Raw genomic sequence first — 21,568 nt, forward strand, 5'->3', positions numbered from 1 at the left:
CCTCTGTGTGGCTAAGCTGTGAAAGTCTTACATGTGTTATCCCATTACTCAGTAGTAGTAGCAGAACGTGTTTTGGGGTGTACTTCTAAGTATGCCTAAACTATATGTGAGAAATATCTTATTAAACTGACAACTTTGTGTAAATAAAATTATTTTCTTTTATTACACATTTTCCAAATCTTGTGGGGAAAAAATGTCTTCAAAAGACTCACCATGCCTCTTAAAATACCTTGAGGTGTTTACTTTCCATAATTGGGTCATTTTGTAGATGTTTCCACTCTCTCCTGGTGATTCCATACACCATCTGTGTAAAGAACTCCTCCAGGTAGCCATATTGCATTGCATTTTACAGAACAATACAGCACTACAGATTGAAAAGGAAAGGTCATTTTTAACCACTTGACCTCCAAAAGATTTAACCCCCTTCATGACCAGACCATTTTTTGCGATTTGGCACTGCATTATTTTAACTGACGATTGCGCAGTTGTGTGATGCTGTACCCAAATAGAGCTTTTTTTTTTTTTTTTTTGGTGGTATTTGATTACCTCTGCGGTTTTTATTTTTTGCGCTATAAACAAAAAAGATAGACTTTTTTTTTTTTTTTTAAACTATTTTTTACTTTCTTTCTAAAACACATATCTAATAAAAAAAAATTGAAAAAAAATCAAATTTCTTCATCAATTTAGGCGAATATGTATTCTGCTACATATTTTTGGTAAAAAAAAAAATCCCAATAGGCTTATATTGATTAGTTTGCACAAAAGTCTACAAACTATGGTATTTTTTATTTATTTTTTTCACTAATAATGGCGGCGATCAGCGACTTATAGAGGGGCTGCGATATATTGTGTCGGACACTGACACTTTTGACACTCTTTGGGGACCAGTGACACTAATCCAGTGATCAGTGCTAAAAATATGCACTGTCACTGTATTAATGACTGGGAAGAGATTAAACAGGGGCGATCAAATAGTTAACTGTGTGTCTAGCTAGTGTGTTTTGTGTACTGTGAAAGGTGCTTTTACTAAAAGAAGGCATGGATCCATGTCCCTGCTTTGCAGGAACACATATCCATGCTATCCCTACTGACAGAACGGTCATCTGTCTTGTTTACATAGGTAGATCGCCTTTCTGCCTCTGTGCTAGATCGGCAGGTGCCAGCAGACTACTAGTCAGTGGTATCCGCAGATCAGCTCCCGCTGTGTATAATCACAGCGGGAGGGCGTCGCCAGCAGCAAACATGCACGCCCCAGACCCGGAAGTGTCGGATCATGTACTAGGTATGTGTACAAGTGCAGCAGTGCCACCTTGCTGCCGTATAAGTAAGTTTATACAGGTGGCAAGTAGTTAATAACATTCAATTACAATCTGACCTTTGTCACAGTTTGATATGCTATATTTTTTTTCTCACGAAAGTTCTGAAGAGTTACCCTTTAAGTCTAAAGATGAATATTGAATCTGTCCTTTCCAGGTTTGCTATGCACGTGTTTTAGACTACAGACGGAAGTTTATTGAAGCCGCTCAGAGGTACAATGAGCTTTCTTACAAAACCATAGTACATGAATCTGAGAGAATGGAAGCACTTAAACATGCACTTCACTGCACCATCCTGGCTTCTGCAGGTATGCTACATGTGGTCTCTATGTAATACCATTCAAGTTATATAAAAAGACAAGCTTACTTGTTTTCCTAATATAAAAATCTATTATTTTAAAGTATACATATTCACTAGATATGTACAATATGAGCATTTGTAGTGTATATACTTGCAGACTGAGCTTACTGTCCTTCTTGTTTGTTTTATGTGTAGGACAACAACGTTCCCGTATGTTGGCTACATTATTTAAGGATGAACGGTGCCAGCAGCTTTCAGCCTATGGTATTCTGGAAAAGATGTACCTAGACAGAATCATCAGAGGAAATCAGTTGCAGGAGTTTGCTGCTATGCTCATGCCTCATCAGAAAGCAACTACTGGAGATGGTAAGCCAATAACAAAGTTGTGTTATAGGGAAACATTACATCTACTTGAAGGGGGCCTTGCACCAGATATATTTTTTTTCATGTTAACTGAATGCATGTTAAAACTACAGGTATTTATTATCTTCCTTTGGAGACAACAATGCTCCCTATGACAATGCCTGCATGTGCTTTTCTCTTTTTAAAAGAACAGCACCTTTGTTCAGACATCATCCAAGGACAGAATATATCATATGGACTGAGACACAGTCATATAAATTCTGGTGCCTTTGCAGTTCTTGGCTTTGTTCATGAACTTTGAATTTGAACAAGAATTTTGTTATCCTAGGACAGGACGTATGAGGAGAAAAATAAAGCCTAAAAGAAGGAAACTAAATGGAGTCTCCACAACTAAGGACTGATAAGATTAATTTTATTCTAAAATAAATGCAATATATCCTTTTTAGGTTCCAGTATTTTGGACAGAGCTGTAATAGAGCACAACCTACTGTCAGCAAGCAAACTTTACAACAATATCACTTTTGAGGAACTTGGAGCTTTGCTGGAAATCCCCGCTGCCAAGGTACCAATTCATCCTTTTGGCTCTGTTTCTTTTGCGTCAGGGTTTTTTTTCTTCTGGATTTAACACTCCATGATATGATGTGTAAATCTATTTCTCTTTTCTCTTTTTTCATGTACAGGCTGAGAAGATAGCTTCTCAGATGATTACAGAGGGCCGTATGAATGGTTTCATCGACCAGATTGATGGCATTGTCCATTTTGAAAGTGAGTTAAATAATTATGATAGCTGTCCCTTACTACAGGTTTAAAAAAAAAAAAAAAAAAATCAGAGTGCATATCTCTTTATTCTATAACCTTTACTGGGCTTAAGTGCATTAAGGGGGAGGAGTGTCTGCCAGTATTCAGATTTTAGCATGGCTTTGGTGCGCTTGGGCTTATATATCTTTGCTAATGAGAGAGATCAGTACTGCTTGGACCTTGAAGAAGGGGACATACCCCGAAACCTTGTCCTGAAAAATTGTATGTTAGTGCAAATAAAAAAAGTATCACGGATAGGACTCAATTTTCTCTGAGAGAGATCAGCAAATGTTTTCAGCTGATGTCTGATTTGCCATTGGTTAATAAATATCCCATTCCACCTTCATCCTCCTAGTCTGGGATCCTATGCTACATGGCTTTGAGCATTTGGGCTTTTTACAATGCTGATACCTGCTGTTAGAGTAACTGTGTTAGGGGATGGAAAAAGAGACCAGCATTGGCCTGTGAAAGATGGTTTATACTTACCTGGATGACGTGCTAAAACTTTGCCCATGTGCAAATCGCCCAGCATCAGTACTATGACACCTTTGGTTTGCCTAATAAGTATGTCCTCTGCTGGCCTCTGAGGTTCCCCTCATTGTCCTATACCTCACTGCAGAATGCAGTAGTGATGGTCAGCAGCAGGATAACTTGTGTGGCCAGCGTGTGATATAGTAACTGCACACAGACCAAAGTTTCAACCCATTGTCCACTGGACAGATAAGTATAACACTTCTTTCACAGGCTATTGCTGGTCTAATTTTATTCATCCCCAGACAGGTGGGTCACTTTAAGCACTTGATGGCACCCATCAGTAGTGGAGCCCAACACAAAAAGATCCTCTCCAGACACCCGGTCCCACATCAGCTTTTTAGCACTACTGTTGCCCCAGGAGTTTTTGCGGGGTACAGATACATTTTTGCGCTTCTTACAAACTTTAAAACATTTTAGGCTTGAAGGTTAGTTAACAGTTGAAAGTATTTTCTGAAAGCAGAGATCCTGGAGAATAAAATGGTGGTAGACCCAATTTTTGTCACACAATATTAGCATTATTAGGTTAATATTAGGTTTATCAAGATATTAGGTTTTCAGTAAAAAAATAAATATTCATTTTAATGAACACAAATGCAATATATTACCCAATATTTTGGTAAGAAAATGAGGCTGTGCCGAGTAAATGGATACCCAACATTTCAAGCATTAAAACTGTGTGCACCTGTAAAACGATGACAAACTTTAGTACCCAAAATCTTCCATAGATGGTGCTTTAAAAACCCCTACAGGTCATCAGTTTAACGTCAACTGTGAATCGTGGCTCTAGAATTATTGCTCTCATTCCTGCATGCACAGCGATCTGCAGTGTGTAGCACAATTGATGTTTTCAGATTTATAGGCCCTCCTGTCTGCTGTTAGTGTTAATCCATGTGTGTGTATATACAGTAAAGCATGCCTGTTATACTTAATGTGGAACCTAAGGGGGTAATCATCTTCATTGTGTAAAAAGGCTTGTTTGATCCTGTCTTTTCTGATCCTCTCCTTTCTTCCACTGTCCCCAATCCATCTCCTGATAGTACAGGGCCTTGGAGCCCACTTTGCACATGCTCAGTTTGGTGTGTATTGCTAGTAAGTTTTTTTTTTTTTTTTTTTTCTTGGGAGGGTGCATGTGATCAGCACGGGGCCAATCGGCACTGTTCAGACAGAGGGTCAGGGGTCATGCAGCCTCAAAGGACAGTCGTAGTAGAATGAAAACTCCTCCTACAAGCCCTAACCAGACACTGATAGAAGTCACAAGACTGCTATATACTGCTGATGAGAAAAGATATTTAGCAGTTTATATTTACAAAAATAATTGCATTTCCATGTTCTGTATACAGTGGGGAGACCAGATATAGTAAATGCAGGGTCCGTGGTTTAGTAACACTTTAAAGGAAGCTTTGAGAACATATATACTGTGCATTAAATTACATTTTTTGACACTTACAATAAATTGTCCACATATTGCAGTTTAAGTCTTAAAACGTCAACATTGTACTCTGTTATTAATTCCGGTATTCCCAACAGTACATTGTACTCTGTTGAGAATGCAGGTATGAACTAGTGGTGCATTAGCAACCGAAGGGGGCATATGACCTATACAGTGACAAGTGTACGTGTGTTTGATCAAATGAGTGACCATTGAACAACGTTTATGAGTATGTTTTAGAGTAAATTATATATTATGTTAAAATGAGACTACTTTGTAAAAGAAGACATTTTCAAACTGTTTTCTTTTAGCTCGGGAAGCATTGCCTACGTGGGATAAACAGATTCAGTCTTTGTGCTTCCAAGTCAACAACCTCCTGGAGAAGATCAGTCAGACTGCACCAGAATGGACAGCACAGGCCATGGAGGCTCAGATGGCTCAGTAACATGCCTGCTACTGTTACACAATCTTTCTTCATGCTTCAATTTTCTTTGGACAGTTTATTGCACTCTCCACACGTCTGTGAACTTTGCTGTGTACATATGATGTAGTGCTTGTACAAAACACAACTAAAATATATTTCTAGTTCGTCATGCTTAGTTTGCAGTGGGATTTATAGCTTTGTGCTATTGAAAATTATTCCCATACTAAAGTGCAGTCCACTCCATCTTGCTTTGCCCTTGAAATACTTGCGGTAGGCACATGTGTGGTTGCAGCACCGTCTTTTCTTCTTCCTGTTGTGTTTTTCTTTTTTTGTTTTTTTTTTTTATTCTAATGGCCTTTTCAGCTCACGGAGACTTAGGAATGCCTACATGTTTTTTTTTGTTTTTTTTTTCATAACAATGACATGGATCCCTGAAAGTGTACAGAAATATAATGAAGAGCCCCTAATACAAGCCAAGCCATGTATAGCATATATAAATATGCTTATTGGAAAGAAATAAAAGAATAGCTCTTAACGCTACTGTGTGCTGGTTATGTCTGTCTTCCACCATTGTCTGGATGAATCATCCTCATGAGTCATGGGATTGATACTACTATGTATCAATTTTTGGTGAGCCATGGAGCTTAACACTGTTTTCCTTTAATGTAAATCCACTGTTTTTTATGCATTTTTTATAAGGTTTTTATCATATTATAAAAAAACAAGGAGAACAAATTCAAGAGAACTGTATAAGACACATTTGTCAGCACAGCCAGTAGTTAGTCCATTCAAGCAATTAAAATTGTCACTGCGTGGGGATAGTGATGGAAATATGAGAACTCAAGAACAGGAAATTTTTGGAGGTCAGCTATCTAGCAGAGGAGAGTTCTCAATGCCTTCAAAAGTAATAGGTCTGACGTGGGTCACTACATTCAGATTGCAAGTGGTTGATGGTTTATATTTTAAGTGTGTTTGAGTTAAGTGTCCAGTGACTAACCAGACAGGGTAGTGGTAGAGGAATAACATCTGAATAGAAGGTGAGAAATTTATTGCAGAACAGGGAAAGGGATGAGGAATGTGCCAAGAATGGTTTGGGGATCTCCATGTCACACAAGCAGGACAAAATTTTGTGTCTTTCATTGAGCTAGTCAGGCTTTCTGTGAGCCCAATGTCCTCTACTCGCAAAATCCATTGCTGTAAAGTCGAAGGTTAGGAGGATTTTCACAAAGCTGGGATACATGAGCTGACCACAGTTGCTAAATGTCTGACTGCAGAGTTCTTGTAATCTCTTATGGGTACTGAGTTCTAATAAAAGAGAACGCTGGTGCTTTCAGTACCTTCAGGTCTGTAAATGTCTTGAACCTACGACTATGCCTCTTGTAAGGCCGCACAGGACCAGAAAATACCCTGTATTTATTGGCGTATAACACGCACCCCAAGTTTAGGAGGAAAGTTTAAGGAAAAAATTTACATTTTAAATGCCCATCAATGCAACCTTGCACAGCGACCATCTGCAGCCTTGCAATGTCCACCTGCAGCCTTGCCCTTGTCCGTCTGCAGCCTTGCCCAAAATTGCAGCAGCGAGATATTCGGCTCCTCTCGCTGCCGACATAGAGCGAGCCGAACCAAGTGTACTGTGTACTCGGCTCAGCTCGCAGTCACGCCCCCGTCCCGCCCCTTGGCCTGGCTCCTATGATGGACACCAGTCCAATGGCGGGATGTTAAGGCTAGGAGGCGGGACTGGGCGTGACTGCGAGCGGAGCCGAGTACACAGTACACTCGGCTCGGTCAATGGCGGCGCTCCTCTTGCCCACGGACAGCGGGGGATCGGCGTATAACATGCACCCACGATTTTCCCCTGATTTTAAGGGGGGAAAAAGTGCGTGTTATACGCCGATAAATATGGTATGTAACCTGTCACTTGGCCCTTTGCTGCATCTCTAGCATCTCTCGGGAATGGTGGGATAGATAATGTGGAGAGTTGTCAGTAGGGATGCAACGGATCGTCATTGATCCGTGATCCGTACGGATCAACCTCCGCGGATCGGAGCAGTATGGCCTCGGCCATAGGAAAGGCAGCGGCTTCGGCCTAGCTCCGGAGCGGCGGCCATCTTGGTACACCCGGCGGCCGTTTACCACGTGATCGCTCTGTCAAATGACGGAGCGATCACTTGTAACAAACCGGCGTCATGTCATTACGCCGGTTCCTCTCTCCCCGCTGTGTACTGATCTGTACAGTGGAGGGGAGAGTTCGGTTGGCAGCAATACTCTGCAATGCCCTGCCAATACTCTGCCATGCCCTGCCAATACTCTGCCATGCCCTGCCAATACTTTGCCATGCCCTGCCAATACTCTGCCATGCCCTGCCAATACTCTGCCATGCCCTGCCAATACTCTGCCAATATACCCGCCAGTACCCTGCAATACTCTGCCATACCCTGCTAATATATTATTACAGTGGGGGAGTTTTTTTTTTTTTTGTTGATCCGAAAATGATCCGAACTGTGACTCCTGATCTGAGGAACGATCCGAACCGTGAGTTTTTTGATCCGTTGCACCCCTAGTTGTCAGGGTGCAGCACCAGCAGGCAACAGTTTTGAAGACTGATTCCGAGTATATGTTATTTATGGAAGATTTTAAAGACAGAGTATATCTTTTCATTTGGTCTGCGGGTGAGATGATAATATGGGAGTTCCTTCTCCCATTATTCCAGAAAGCAAGATGGGGTTTGTGAAATCTCTGTAAAAGCTGGTTGTAAAAGAGTGCATGCTCTACTGGCCTGGCATTCACTCTAAAGCTGCATCAGTGTGAAAAAAAAAATTTTGTTGCTATTAGTAAAGATTGTTAAAGTGGACAACCTGCAAGATTTGTAAAGGTCTGAGAGAGAAGAACTCAGGGTCTTGTGATAACTGAGTAGATGACAAACAGGATGAATGAGAAAATGTCATGCTCAATGTTTGTTCCCATAATGAAGTGGGAGAATCGCTTTGTATTGGAGGCTGGAAAATTGGGCTCCCCCAGAGTGCGGAAAAGGGAAGGAAACTGGACAAGACCAAAGGACTTGGATGCTAATTAGTAATTCTGCAAGATGGCAACGATCAGGTACTTATTCAAGTCCGCAGTAGGTAGTGTTCAATACCATGGGAGCACATCTAGAGGAGTGGGGGAGCTGTCTTGTTCAATGGATACCTGGTCTTTAAAGCATAGTGTGTTTCAGGCATACCAGCTTAGAGGACCTAATGAATTTGTTCAAAAGAGATAGGATGGATTTGAAATAGGATACAGGAATGTGAATCAAAATTATATAAAGAAAGTAAAGTATGTGGGGCAGGATTTTCTATTTAATAACATGTCTCCGCACCCAGAGGAAAATCTTCACTATCCAGGTTGAAATGAGGAGATGAGTGGGACTTTGTTGAGACTTTTTCCCTTAACTAACGACTGGGCAGTAGTATCCAATAGGAGAGGAGGCCCATTTAAAGCCATAGTTGGTCTTCAGCTTAAGTAGTGTGGCCCGTGAGAGAGTCCAGTTCTAGTGCTTCTTATTTCTGATGTGAAAATTTGGATAACTCGCCGTACTGTGGCAGCTGTGTTGGGGAGAGTTATCTCCAGGTCACTCTGGAAGTACGTCTGCATGGGTGGAAATTTCATGTGGCACATGAAATGAAAATCGGAGAAAAGTGGGCACCCCTGGTGAGTTCTGTTCCTGATGGAGAAGGAAGACGAAAGGAACCCCTTGACCCTGACTTGTGCTGAATTGGACAAATAAAGTGAGTCCACTAAACTCTAAGGTGAGGCAGAGGAAGGTCCAGTCAATCTTGTAAAAATACCATTTCTGCATCTGTAAAAACTGTTCTGATTAGATTGTTCTTCTTTCAACTGGTCTGAGTGGACTATATTGATAGCCCAGAGAGTTCCATCCCATGCTTGGCAGGTGGGCATAAAACTTACCTGATCTAACTGAATTATTTTCTGGCGATGGGAGAACAGTCTGTTTGCAAGGGTTTTAGTGAACAGCTTTAAATCTACGTTGAAGTGTGAGACTAGTCTGTAGTTGGCAATGTTGTGGGTCCTTCCCCGCTTTAGGGATGACCAAGATATGTGCTGCAAGAGCCTTTGGGTGCAGGATGGGTGTTGGCGTGAGAGACTGATATAGCGTTTGGGGATAGGAGGGATTGGAATAACTTGTAATTAGGTTAGGGAGAACCCAACAGTCTACCTGTTGTCTTTGCCAGGCCTGACGGATGATGGTTTCTTTCATTGTACAGTAGTTTATCTGGCATAGGACTGACTAGCTGTGTGTTGTGGGGTCACTCATGCGGCTGTGCTCCCAAGCTAGGCTGTGTGCATCTATAGACACACAGGACAGATCTTTCATTTTGAATGTGCTCCCAACTCTATGCAATCCACCATGCTATTGCATGGCACTCTTGATAGGTTGAGGCCCTTTATCATTTTCAAATTGACTACTGTGAATATAGAAGGTTCAATAGTTTAGGAGGGAAGAGTGGTGTTGTATGTTAAATAATATCCCAGTGTTGGGCTTCCCTCTTCCTCTCAGCCCAGAAGTGTGCACCTAGGAACACACAATGTGCACAGCTCTCCAGAGGCAGGAGGACTGACAGCATGACCATATAGCATAGATGCCAAATGTATAGCTGTCATTTCCCACCACAAACTTAGGAGACACAGTTTTGAAGGTCCTTTCAGAGGCCTTCCGGTGGTTAAAGCAAAACTTTCGAGTCTCTGGAGGATGGTCTGCATCTACAGGCTGCACTGAAGAGATCACTTAAGGGAGGAGAAAGTGGGCATGAGCACAGAAATCCTAGGCTCGGCCTGCAAAATTGATAAGGGTAACAGTGGTGGAGTAGCTGAAAGGTGCAGTAGAGGTAATACTGGGAGACAGGTAGGTTCAGAGTCAGGAGTGCAGTGGCAATGGTGCTCAGTGACAGGGAGATGCAATATTAGGGTGCCAAGTGTCATGGGTACTGGGTTTTTCATAGGCCAGAACGCAAAAACATGTAATTCTCCAAACGAGTGTCTTTGGTATAGGCTCCTGGACCACATTGTCCTTATTTAAAGTAAAAGTGCAAAGGGGCTCAGTTAGCATGGTGAGGGTGTCATTAGAATTTTATTTGAAATTATAGTTATCCTTTTAGGCCCCTTTTAGATCTGTGTTGTGGTAATGTATATTTATAATGCATTAACTTGGCTCACGTTAGCACATGTAGTATTGAACTCCTCATAGTGCTAATCTATGTAATCCTCCCCCTGCTACAACAGAATTTCACCATAATTTCTACCTGCTGCTAGCCCGTTCTCCCCTTTTCTGCTGGCTGCTTGTGTGCAGCAGAACTCCTTAGAAGTGTATGGGGGTCTACTGCTACTGCTCAGGTAGTGGGACCCAATATTTAGTGACAATGCTGCTGATCTCTATCCTGCAATGATCCCTTTAAATGTAGTCCAGTGTCATCCACAACAACAATACCAAGTAACAATCACATGAGTGCTTCCTCCAGCCGGTACATTTATTACAATTTGATCTCAATTACCATTGAACCTAATCTCCATCCATCCCCACTTTACTCGCCACTGCACTGATACCTACATCTGCACTTGACAGCACTGTACCTATGCTGAATGAATGAATGAAGGATTTGTAGAGCGCTGCAAATGCGAACTAAATCGCCTCAAGGCGCTAGAATGCGTTCTGTTGCCAGCTTCTTAGAAAAGGAAGGTCTTTAGTTTTTTCCTGAAGGCCTGATGGTTTTCTTCCATGCGGATGTGGGTCGGAAGAGCGTTCCATAGTCGAGGTCCTTGGACTGCGAATCTTCGTTCTCCCTTTGCTTTGTAGCGATATTTTGGAATGATGAGGAGGTTTTGGTTAGCTGATCGAAGGCTGCGATTGGGTGTGTAGTGTTTTATTTTCTCCTGAAGATATAGCGGAGCGTTTCCTTGTATGCATTTGTGGGTGAGGCAGAGGGTCTTGAATTTGATCCGATTCTTTACGGTTAGCCAGTGTAGGCACTTTAGGGATGGTGAAATGGATTCCCATGGTTTTTTTCCTGTTAACAGTCTTGCCGCCGTGTTTTGAATGAGTTGTAAGCGCGCAAGCTGATATTGGGGTAGTCCTATTTAGAGCGAATTTGCATAGTCGAGTCGGGAGTTGACGATTGTTCCCACAACTGCCGGTTTGTCTTCTTCTGGGATGAAGGGGATGAGTCTGCGTAGGAGGCGGAGGAGATGGTGGGATCCGCTCACCACTGATCCTATTTGAGCATCCATTGTCATTCCTGAGTCAAAGATGACTCCGAGACTCTTGGCTTTGGGGCTTGGAGTGATGGTCTGTCCGAGGATGGTGGGGGGTGTCCACGGGGTCTTCATTTTGGAATTTTTGTTGGCATGTAGGAGAAGAAGTTCTGTTTTTGAACCGTTAAGTTTGAGGGAGCTGATGGTCATCCAATCATCAATTGAACTGAGGCATTCTTCTAATTGTTGGTTTTTTGTCCAGTGATGCGAAAGTAGAGTTGGGTATCATCGGCTCACCACTACTGCAGTGACACATCCATCCATATTTAGCCTATACAACAAACCGGCACAATTTTGGCAGTTGAAATTATTTTAATCCAACAAAAAGAGCAAGGGCCCCTGTTACTCATTGCAGCAGGTGTGCTGGACCCAGGAAGTCAAGAGCTGAGGTCTCATCAAAAGGGTCTTCAGGAGATGTAAGAAATTGTCAAGTGATTTTTTTTTTTTTTTTCTTAAAATGAGCCTTTACAAACATGTTATATTTACCTCCTCTGTGCAGTTGGTTTTGCACAGAGCAGCCCGGATCCTCCCCTTCTTGGGTCCCTCTTTGCTGCTCCTGACCCCTCCCTTCTATTGAGTGCCCACACAGTCATCATCTTCCTCTGGAGCCGAGTCACAGCTTTGTGTGTCCATTCAGACATGGAGCCCAGGCCCGGGCCCCTCTCTCCCCTGATTGGCTGACTGATTTTGATTGGGAGCCAATGGCCCTGCTGCTGTGTCTTAGACAATCAGGAGGAGGGTCCCAGACAGTTTAGACCAGTGATCTTCAAACTACGGCCCTCCAGCTGTTGTGGAACTACACATCCCATGAGACATTGTAACACTGAGATTTACAAGCATGACTAGGCATGATGGGAAATGTAGTTCCTGAACAACCGGAGGGCTATAGTTTGGAGATCCCTGGTTTAGACATTCATGGACATCGCTGGAGAGAGATGGCGCTCAGGTAAGTAATTAGGGGGTGCTGGGGAGGCTGCTACACACAAAGAAGATTTTTTATCGTAATGCATAGAATTCCTTTTGCCTTTAAAGCTAATATCTGGGAATTAGTAAGGGTTTAAATACTTATTTATAGGGGGAAAAGGCTGTATTACTTACCTTAACCCCACTCCAGCAGGCTCCAGTGCTCTTTTTACTGAAGCCTTGCTCTTGTGCAATGCAGGGCTATTGCAATTGAAGGAGGATGGAATAAAACCGTGCCCAGAACACCTTAGAGAAAAGGCAGTGCTGGACTGGTAGCATGGCTCTAAGGAGCCTGCGAGAATGGGGGAAAAGATATTACTCCTTATTCCTGCACCCCTAGATCTTAATCCTTGAAGAGTGGGCAAGCTCACTGCAAGAGTAGGTTTTTCTGGAGTTCAGCTGTAACTTTAAATCAAAAACTGAAATGTTAATCCTGGGTGAACTGGCCTTCACATGGAGTCACCATACAGAAAACTCCAGACTAAAATTGTTTCCAAGCACATTTATGTTTATGCTAGGTCAAACACAGGGGATGGACAAAATTATGAAACCAAGTATGGTAAAATTATGATATAATTACCTAATATGGTGTTGGACCGCCTTTGGCATCCAAGACTGCCTAAATTCTCCTGGGATTTGACATATATTAGTCTTGGATGTGGATAATGGAATCTGATACCACTCTTCATGCAAAAATCTGGGTCACAATCCTGAGCAATGTTCTTTTGTCTCTTTTGGTCAGTTGACCGCGCTTATGCTCATCAGACGACGTTGTCCTGGAAACTGTATATGCCATCATGACCTTTGATACTGTACCTTTCGACACCGCAAATAAATTGCCAACTTCAGTCACAGAGGCACCAACAATTTGCCCTCTTTGAAACTCGGTTAGCTCTGACACGACTGTGTTATTAGCAGCACATTCAGTAAATGACAAAAGTGAGGCTTCCCACCTGTTAGCTAGTTGTCTCATCACACAGTGGAACCGAAAGAATGTTACATCACTTCCGTTTCAATGTGAAACATGTCACTTTAACACCTGCAAATCATGTAGTGTTTCCATATTTTTGTCCAACCCCTGTAGGTTTCGTTTTCATTATTTGCGCATGTCTCTGGTTTCATTCTTCAGTCAACAATGTACAGCAAAACCTTGGTTTGAGAGCATTTTGCAAAATTTTTTAATAAATTTTGACTTGATATACAAGTAGCATCACAACTGAGTATAAAAGAGAAGAGAGGCTCCTCTAAGTGTAGTAATATGGTTACAGTTAATGAAGGTGCAACATATTGCTACACTTTGCTTCTAATCCCCTTGTGGAGGCTTCCATTTGTGGATGGACATTTTATGGTTACACAACCTGGTCATATTGCTATAATCTTTTTATATGGACTATAAACTGAAGGACCTATAAATGGTTGTGCAACGAAACATTTGAGTTTTCATTATTTCTTATGGGGAAATTCGCTTTGATATACAAGTGCTTTGGATTACAAACATGTTTCTGGAACAAATTATGGTCGCAATTCAAGGTTTTACTATAATTATTTTATTATCTGAATGCAGAAAAAAAAATTAACCATAAACCACAAATCCTTTATTCAAATTAGACATGGCTTATTCACATTTCTTTTTGTTATGATTTGGTATTAACATTATCAATCAATACAGTAAACTTAGCAATGTTAAAGCGGTCATGCCGAGTGTCATACACATGAAAACATAAAGGGGATATTTAAAAAATGTGCTTATGCTGAGAGCAGACAGTTTGCCCTTCAAAAAAGTATAATCTGTGTGCTCAATGAAACCTCCTGAAATGTGAGTTTATTATTCACAACTGTACAGTGTCATTATTTTGGTAAAAAAAAAAAAAATTTTAATAATTGTCCCTCACACTGTATAATATGTACTATGAACATCAATTCGTAGTATTAAAACATGTAGCAGCAATGTAATTTGGACCTATTAATATGCTTGACAGACAAATATAATACCACACATAGGAACAAAAGTAAACCAGTACCAAGGAATTAGTAATCTGCATGAATTAAAAAGGTTGAGAAAGGCTGTGCTAACACGAGGGAACCCTTTGCAGTAACTTTCCGGTCTCAAGGGACCCCTGCTAATAATTATCTACAGTTCGTTGTAAATTATTGTGATAGTCACTCGGAAAACTGCCCATTACCCTTGTGGTCATTGGTAAGAATCCCCCTCAGTGGTGTCAATGGGAACTTATCTGAGAGGTAGAAATTGCTCAGGGAACCCCTAGCAACCTCTGGAGAAACCCTAGGGTTCCACAAAACCCTGAACCTGAAAGGGATTCTACATCTCGGGAAGACATAAGCCGCCGCGCCAGTTAAAAAAGCACAGTGCGCATGGCAATTAGGGAACCGGCTGTTAAACTGGATGTAAACCCGAAATTTTTTTTTTGATGTCATAATATAGAGTATAAGATTTCCTATCATTTGAGCCCAGTCTTGCCACAAAGAGTTAATCCAGCTCTGAGCAATCCTCTTTTATTGTTCAGTGAGATAAAACTTGACAAACAGAGAAAAACTTTGTCAAATCCTCCCCCTTGCTGTGAGTGACAGGTGATTTACATATCTCGTGCACTAGCCTAAGACACCCCCCCCCCCCAGGCTGGAACACCACTTTAAGCGCTTCAACCCTCAAGATTTTCGTTATACTCAACTCCCATTACATTTTCACATGAAATGTGTTCCTTTAGGCCCCTTTTTACACTTGTACGACTTGTCCTACAATTTGGGACTGCACAGTCGCATGACAAGTCGCTCCCCATGATTTACAATGACAACCATTCATATTAGTACGACTTCAAGTCGTGCCAACTTCAAAGTAGTCCCTGCACTACTTTGGTCCGACTTTGATGCGAGTTACACAGGTATTCCTTGAAATGCAGACACGGTAGTGTGAAAGGGGCCTTAGCCCAGGTTCACACTGAGCACGGAATGAAGCTGTGCGATTTGAGCTGATTTCACTCCCGCATGTCAGTTCCGATTTCAGCGGCGATTTCACAGACATCTGTGCGGGTTTCTGCACAGATGGCAATAGAAATCGCAAGCTGAAATCGCAAAAAGTCGTGCAGAAACTACTTTTTGAAATCGGTGCGGCGTCGCACCGATTAGGGCGGTGCAATTACCGCTGATTTGACACGTCAAATCGCACCAGTGTGAACCAGGGCTGAAGCCTGTTCCCCGAAGCACAAAAAAGTACATGAGCTTATTTGGGGCAGAGTCAGGCATTTTGATCCCTATACATTTCAATATTTCAATAGGAGTGCCTGAAAATTTCTTGCCTCTCCTCCTTGTAACTAGATTTCCATTGGCTAAAACAAAAATGCTTAAAGTGATTGTAAAGGATCGTTTTTTTTTTTTTTTTTTTTTTTTTTTTTTTTATATATAACAAATGTCATACTTCTCTCCACTGTGCAGCTCGTTTTGCAGAGTGGCCCCGAACATCCTCTTCTGGGGTCCCCTGGCAGCTCTCACATAACCCCCTAGGAGAAGCGCTCTCCTGAATGGGGTTACCATGCAGGCGCGCTGTCGAGTCCTGCATTTGCATCCATAGACACGAATGCTGGACTCGTCCCCGCCCACACATCATTGGATTTGATTGACAGCAGGGGGAGCCAATGGCTGCGCTGCTATCCATCTATCCAATCAAGAGCCAGGACCCCGTGGAGAGAGATAGATAGAGATACAGCGCGTCCCCACCAAAGAGATGTAGGAGTTTAGGTAAAGTAAAATGGGGGAGCTGGGGGGCCGGTGACTGCCAGGTGTTTTTTTCACCTTAATGCATAGGATGCATTAAGGTGAAAAAACATGAGGGTTTACAACCCCTTTAAAGGCTGAAAACGCCAAAGAAACACCTGTACAAACACACAACAAAACACATCAAAACCACTAGAAGAAGCTAGCTTAGCCTATGGATGTTGGGAACCTAGCATATTTAAGAATTGATTTGTGTAGCACAGTGTGAGCAGCCACAGTTGGTCTGATGCAATAAAACTAGGAGAAAATGACTAGTAAATCAGAATCCTTATTTGATCTTTCAATATAAATAGTTGCTTTTTGGAAACTCCATTTTTGGGCTTGTGTTTACTTCTGTTTTTGTGAGCAAAGTTTTTTTGTGTAGCATAGATGTCCAGACCAAGTTCAGCAACGTCAGCATGTGTCAGTTACCTTGAAAATAATTCTAAGGCCCCTTTCACACTTGTGCGACTTGAAAGTCACATGAAAAGCCATTCCCCATGATTTCCAATTATAACCATTCATATATGTGCGACTTCAAGTTGTGCCGACTTCAAAGTCGTTCCTTTGGTCCGACTTTCATGCGAGTTGAGGTCCAAAGACCGCAAAGCAGGCATTCCCTGAATTTGCGTCAAAATCGGGGTAAGATTTTAAGTTTGCCAGTTTGAAAGGGGCATAAGAATTTGTTTGACAGTAGATCTGAGAACTAGGAACACACACAAGTGCACATTCCTACTCTGTTGCAAGGTTATTTAATGTTCTCATGCCATAGGTTATTTTACATTTGGACTTAAAAAGTGGTATTGTGGTTTTGAAGGGGTTATTGCAGCAGCCCCATTGCTGCAACTTGTATTAGTTACAAGCCCAAGCCTTAAGACAAATACACTTTTAGTAAAAAAAAAAAGAAAACCCAACCTCCTTCCCCTCTGTTTTTCTTCCTTCCTATTCCTTTATTCCCTTTCTACATTAATATGTATTAGCAGTTTTCCATGTCAAATTCCCCTCACTCCCATGTTCTTTGTATGTATACAATATATAATTTTTGTTGCTGACCTGTCTACTTGCAAAACCTAATAAAAAAATGTATTGGGGGGGGGGGGGGGGGGGGGTGTCCACCCTTACTAGGCTATGCTAACCTAGAACCCTCACCCCTGCTGTATAATAGCAATACCAAGACCCTGTTTGCTTTGCTTAGTGTACAGAAATGTCAACATTGCTCTAAAATGACTGTCTTATAAATAAAAACTTGTATGGTTGCTGTCAATTTTCAGTGATGCTTTGGGTGAAATTTCGAATCAAAGAATCTATATCTGGTAAAGGCAAACTGCTGATGACTCATGTCGATTGTAAAATAGATGAGCCACAAGCAAGAAAAGACATTGTCAGAGGTCAAAGTCTTGAAATATTTAAACAAGGGGGGGGTCGTCAATATGTCAGACAATTATCGTTTTTAGGAGCTCAGCTCTTGCAAACTCAGGATCCTGCTACAGACAAGTTTCCTTTAACTGTAAGGCCTGTTAGTTCTAGCTAATCAGGAACACTACTATTTTTATTAAGCTATTTAACGATATGACAGATTTTCAGTCCTCTTGGGTAGTTGCAGCTGAAAAAGGGTCATATTATTACGTACAAGTGGTTATTTAACCACTTCAGCCCCAGAAGAATTTACCCACTTCCTAACCAGGCCATTTTTTGCGATACGGCACTGCTTCGCTTTAACTGACAATTGCGCAGACGTGCAATGTTGTACCCAAACAAAATCGATGTCCTTTTTTTCCCTACAAATAGAGCTTTCTTTTGGTGTTATTTGATCACCTCTGCGGTTTTAATTTTTTGTGCTATAAACAAAAAAAGACCAACCATTTTGAAAAAAAAACCAAAACAATATTTTTATATTTTTTGCTATCAAACACACCCAATAAAAAAAAAAAAAATTAAAAGATCGAATTTCTTCATCAATTTAGGCCAATTTGTATTCTGCTACATATTTTTGGTAAGAAAAAAAAAAAACAACCCAATAAGCTTATATTGATTGTTTTGTGAAAAAGTTAGTGTCTACAAAATAGAAATGCCATTAATCTATCCCCTATTTAACCCTTTTTTTTCTTACTAGTAATGGTCCGCCATTACTAGTAAAAAAAATAAAAAAATAAATAGAAATGCCATAAATTTATCCCCTAGTTTGTAAACGCTATAACTTTTGCGGTGATCTGCTATTTTTAGCAGGACTGCGACATTGCGGTGGACAGATCAGACACCTAACTGACATTTGACACTTTTTTGGGAACCAGTGACATTATTACAGTGATTAGTGCTAAAAATATGCACTGTTACTGTACTAATGACACTGGCAGGGAAGGGGTTAACATCAGGGGTCAAATGTGTTCCCTCACTGTGCGTTCTAACTGTATGGGGGAAGGGCTGCCTGGAACAGCACACAGATCTGTCTTCCTGCATAGCAAAAATACAGGATCTGTGTGTCATCCCCTGACAGAACGGAGATCTGCCTTATTTACTTTAGCAGATCCCCAGACATAGAGTCAGCCGGACCCACTGATTGGCTCCGCCGCTGGCCAATGTGCGCGTGCCCCCATAGATCGCCATGTACAAGCCCAACGTACACCTATGCCGATTTGCGCAGCCGAGCCAACCTGCCGCAGTATAACTGCGGCGGCAAGTGGTTAATGTAGCATTTTGATTCACTCTGAAAGTAACTGTTTGGGAGTCATTCACTGAAATTGGAAGCGGCAAATTACAAAGCTATGTGTAACAAATAGGTGAACCAACAGTTATTATACAGTTACAGAGAATTTCATACTCAATTGTATTAACATGATGTGTACTACAAAACTCATTTATAAAAGAAAAATAAAGTGCAAAGTAAACTTAACGTTCTACACCCATTACAACCAGTCATGTATTTTTTTTTCTCATGCAATATAAAAATGACAGTCAAGATATGATTGGCTGCTAAGGGTGACACCTCCGTTGTAATCTATTGATTTGTGAGTGAGTCTTTATGCAGGCATTGGTTATTTATCTGTTCTATACAGTACGTAGGGCAATCTCTGACTTTCTTGTAATAACAGTCACAAGGTAAGCATCATAAATGGAAATCCTCCATGTGGCTGTAGCCTGGTGTCTGATCCCCTGAATTTTTACTTGGCAATTCAATTACAGCCTTTACCCACAGCGCCACCTGTTGTAGAAATCTGATATTGCAAAGCAACCATGCAAAGGAGATGCTGATAATATTGTATCTAAATGCTAAAACCAGTCCAACCAGCAATAAAAATAACGGTAGAATAGTTGTACCCGTGTTGCATAATGGTGGGTTGAGGGAACGATAACCCCTTAGTATTTTTATGGTACAGACAAGGAACTGAAGAAGTTGGAAAAATACATTTAAGGTAGATCTGAATCCATTTTGGATAACCTTTAATATATCAACATGCTTTGTGTCAAACAATTGCTATTTAACTTTTTTCATTAAACATTATCTTGCGTCAGCATCTGCTGAAGGTCACTGCTCTGGAATGGTTTACTATGTGACAACAGTAGATTATGCCTGTATAATGTGTGTTGCCAGGGCTGCTTGTAATCTTTGGGAGGATAGAATGTGACAATATGACTAAAGCATAAGTGAGATACAGTTCTCACTCAATTTCATATGCCTTGACATGGACCTTCGTTAGTAGGCTTACAGAGTATGGTTTTAATGAACGCTGTCCATTTACCACAATTGAAAAAATATTTTTACTTTCATAACAAGTGGTTAGTGATTGTATTTAGATCTGAGAACCCCATTTAAAATTGGGTTACTGCGCTGAGGTCTCCTAACATTTCTACCTACAGATGGCCTTTTATGTAAGGAACTGCTAAGATGCTGCAACCCTCCAGGAGCTCATTAGTGTCACCTGCAAATAAAAACAAGTTACTATGGTCATATGTCTAGAATACATAGCTGACAATTGAAACTCGCCAAGGAGAGTAGCATCAGCTCAAGTGAAAAGATACATCACCTGCTTACATATATAACTCTCTTATGTATCCTGCAATCTACCTGGTGGACCAAAAGACCAAAAACAATGTGCTTATGGGAATAGCGAGTGCTACCTGACAAGTGTTAAGGTCTTGCACATATATCTGAAGACCAAAGCTCAATATAATTTCACACTTTACCAGAAAAAAATTAATATAACACAATAAGACTATTTTGATAAGGCAATACAAAGTGCAGTGATGTTGTATAAAGGACGCTAACCCACAAAAACAGACGATTTAATTTAACAGTAGTCCTAACTGGAAACATTATTTTTGATTGGACATCATGAATTATTTTAGACACACTCATCGCTCATATGCACAAGTATTAGTCTCTTGGAAAGCACACTAAATGCTTTTGACATGAGACTCCTTGGTACATGCAGTATGCCTATATTGGAAACAAGGCCTTGCGGTTAATAAAAGTTAAAACAAAGTGTAAATCCATCCTTCTGAAAATATATGGCACGTGATCAGCCAGGGTGGGGTCCTTTACTAATATTATTAACTGCATCAGTAATGTCACTGCACTAATTATACATAAACGTTAGCAAATTAAATAGTCCATAACGGCAAACCACAGAGCTAAATTAAGCAAAATGTGCTTGTTATTTCACCTTAATGGTAAAACAACATCATAGTAACTGTGCTGGTTCTTGTCTACCGCACAGCATATTCTGGCTTGTCTTTGATCTGCTTCTTTCAAAATGTCTCCAATTCACAATCTGAGCAGTCCGTAAGCATTTTGCATAGTTTATTTTCTGAATATTAAAACTTTCTTGAATTAGGTTCGGATAAGATTTGCTGTTTCCTCTTCTGTCCCCTAAGCAAACAAAGGCAGATATGTTAAAACAAATCAATTACATTACAGAAATTTGGGGATATATGGCCAATCATATGACATACAGACTGATGTTTTATGATATACTTGTTCAAATGTATGTGTGTTAAGAAAATGTTGATAATCAGATGTTAGCTTTACAGAAAAGATCGATAGGGAGAATATTATAAAGAATTTTAAAAAAATAGATCCCCCCCCCCCAAAAAAAAAATTAAAAGTCAGCAGCTACAAATACTGACACTTATCTGTCCAAGGATCCAGCAATGTCCTCACCCGAGCCGATTCTTCAGTCGGCTTTGGATGCAGGTGCTGGCATCTTAGACAAGGGAAACTGACAGTGAAACCTTCCAGCTTCACAGCTGATTTCCTACTTCCCATGCTCAAGCCCTGCTGTGCTTTGTGAATGGGGGTGGGGAGGATGCAAACAAGTAGAACTTCCCCTGTTGGGCGAAGTTCCGCTTTAAAGCTGAACTCCGAT

General features: G+C 41.0%; 2 protein-coding genes across 3 annotated transcripts in view; one reads left to right on the forward strand and one right to left on the reverse strand.

Moving 5' to 3' along the window:
* COPS4 (COP9 signalosome subunit 4) overlaps nucleotides 1-5,700 on the forward strand; it is a 71,336-nt gene extending 65,636 nt beyond the window's left edge. For both annotated transcript variants that reach the window (XM_073601037.1, XM_073601036.1), the window contains 5 exons: nucleotides 1,474-1,624; nucleotides 1,813-1,983; nucleotides 2,427-2,542; nucleotides 2,661-2,745; nucleotides 5,053-5,700. In XM_073601037.1, the coding sequence (XP_073457138.1) occupies nucleotides 1,474-1,624; nucleotides 1,813-1,983; nucleotides 2,427-2,542; nucleotides 2,661-2,745; nucleotides 5,053-5,186 (657 nt within the window). In that variant the 3' untranslated portion in view covers nucleotides 5,187-5,700. The remainder of the gene's footprint in view (nucleotides 1-1,473; nucleotides 1,625-1,812; nucleotides 1,984-2,426; nucleotides 2,543-2,660; nucleotides 2,746-5,052) is intronic.
* Nucleotides 5,701-14,010: 8,310 nt separating this feature from the next.
* The window catches only part of SCARB2 (scavenger receptor class B member 2), a 118,612-nt gene continuing 111,054 nt past the window's right edge, over nucleotides 14,011-21,568 (reverse strand). Inside the window, exon 13 of the mRNA XM_073601038.1 lies at nucleotides 14,011-21,072. Within this exon, the coding sequence (XP_073457139.1) occupies nucleotides 21,034-21,072 (39 nt within the window). The 3' untranslated portion in view covers nucleotides 14,011-21,033. The remainder of the gene's footprint in view (nucleotides 21,073-21,568) is intronic.

The sequence above is a fragment of the Aquarana catesbeiana genome, linkage group LG01 (genome assembly GCF_042186555.1).
Source record: "Aquarana catesbeiana isolate 2022-GZ linkage group LG01, ASM4218655v1, whole genome shotgun sequence".
NCBI classification, from domain to species: Eukaryota; Metazoa; Chordata; class Amphibia; order Anura; family Ranidae; genus Aquarana; species Aquarana catesbeiana.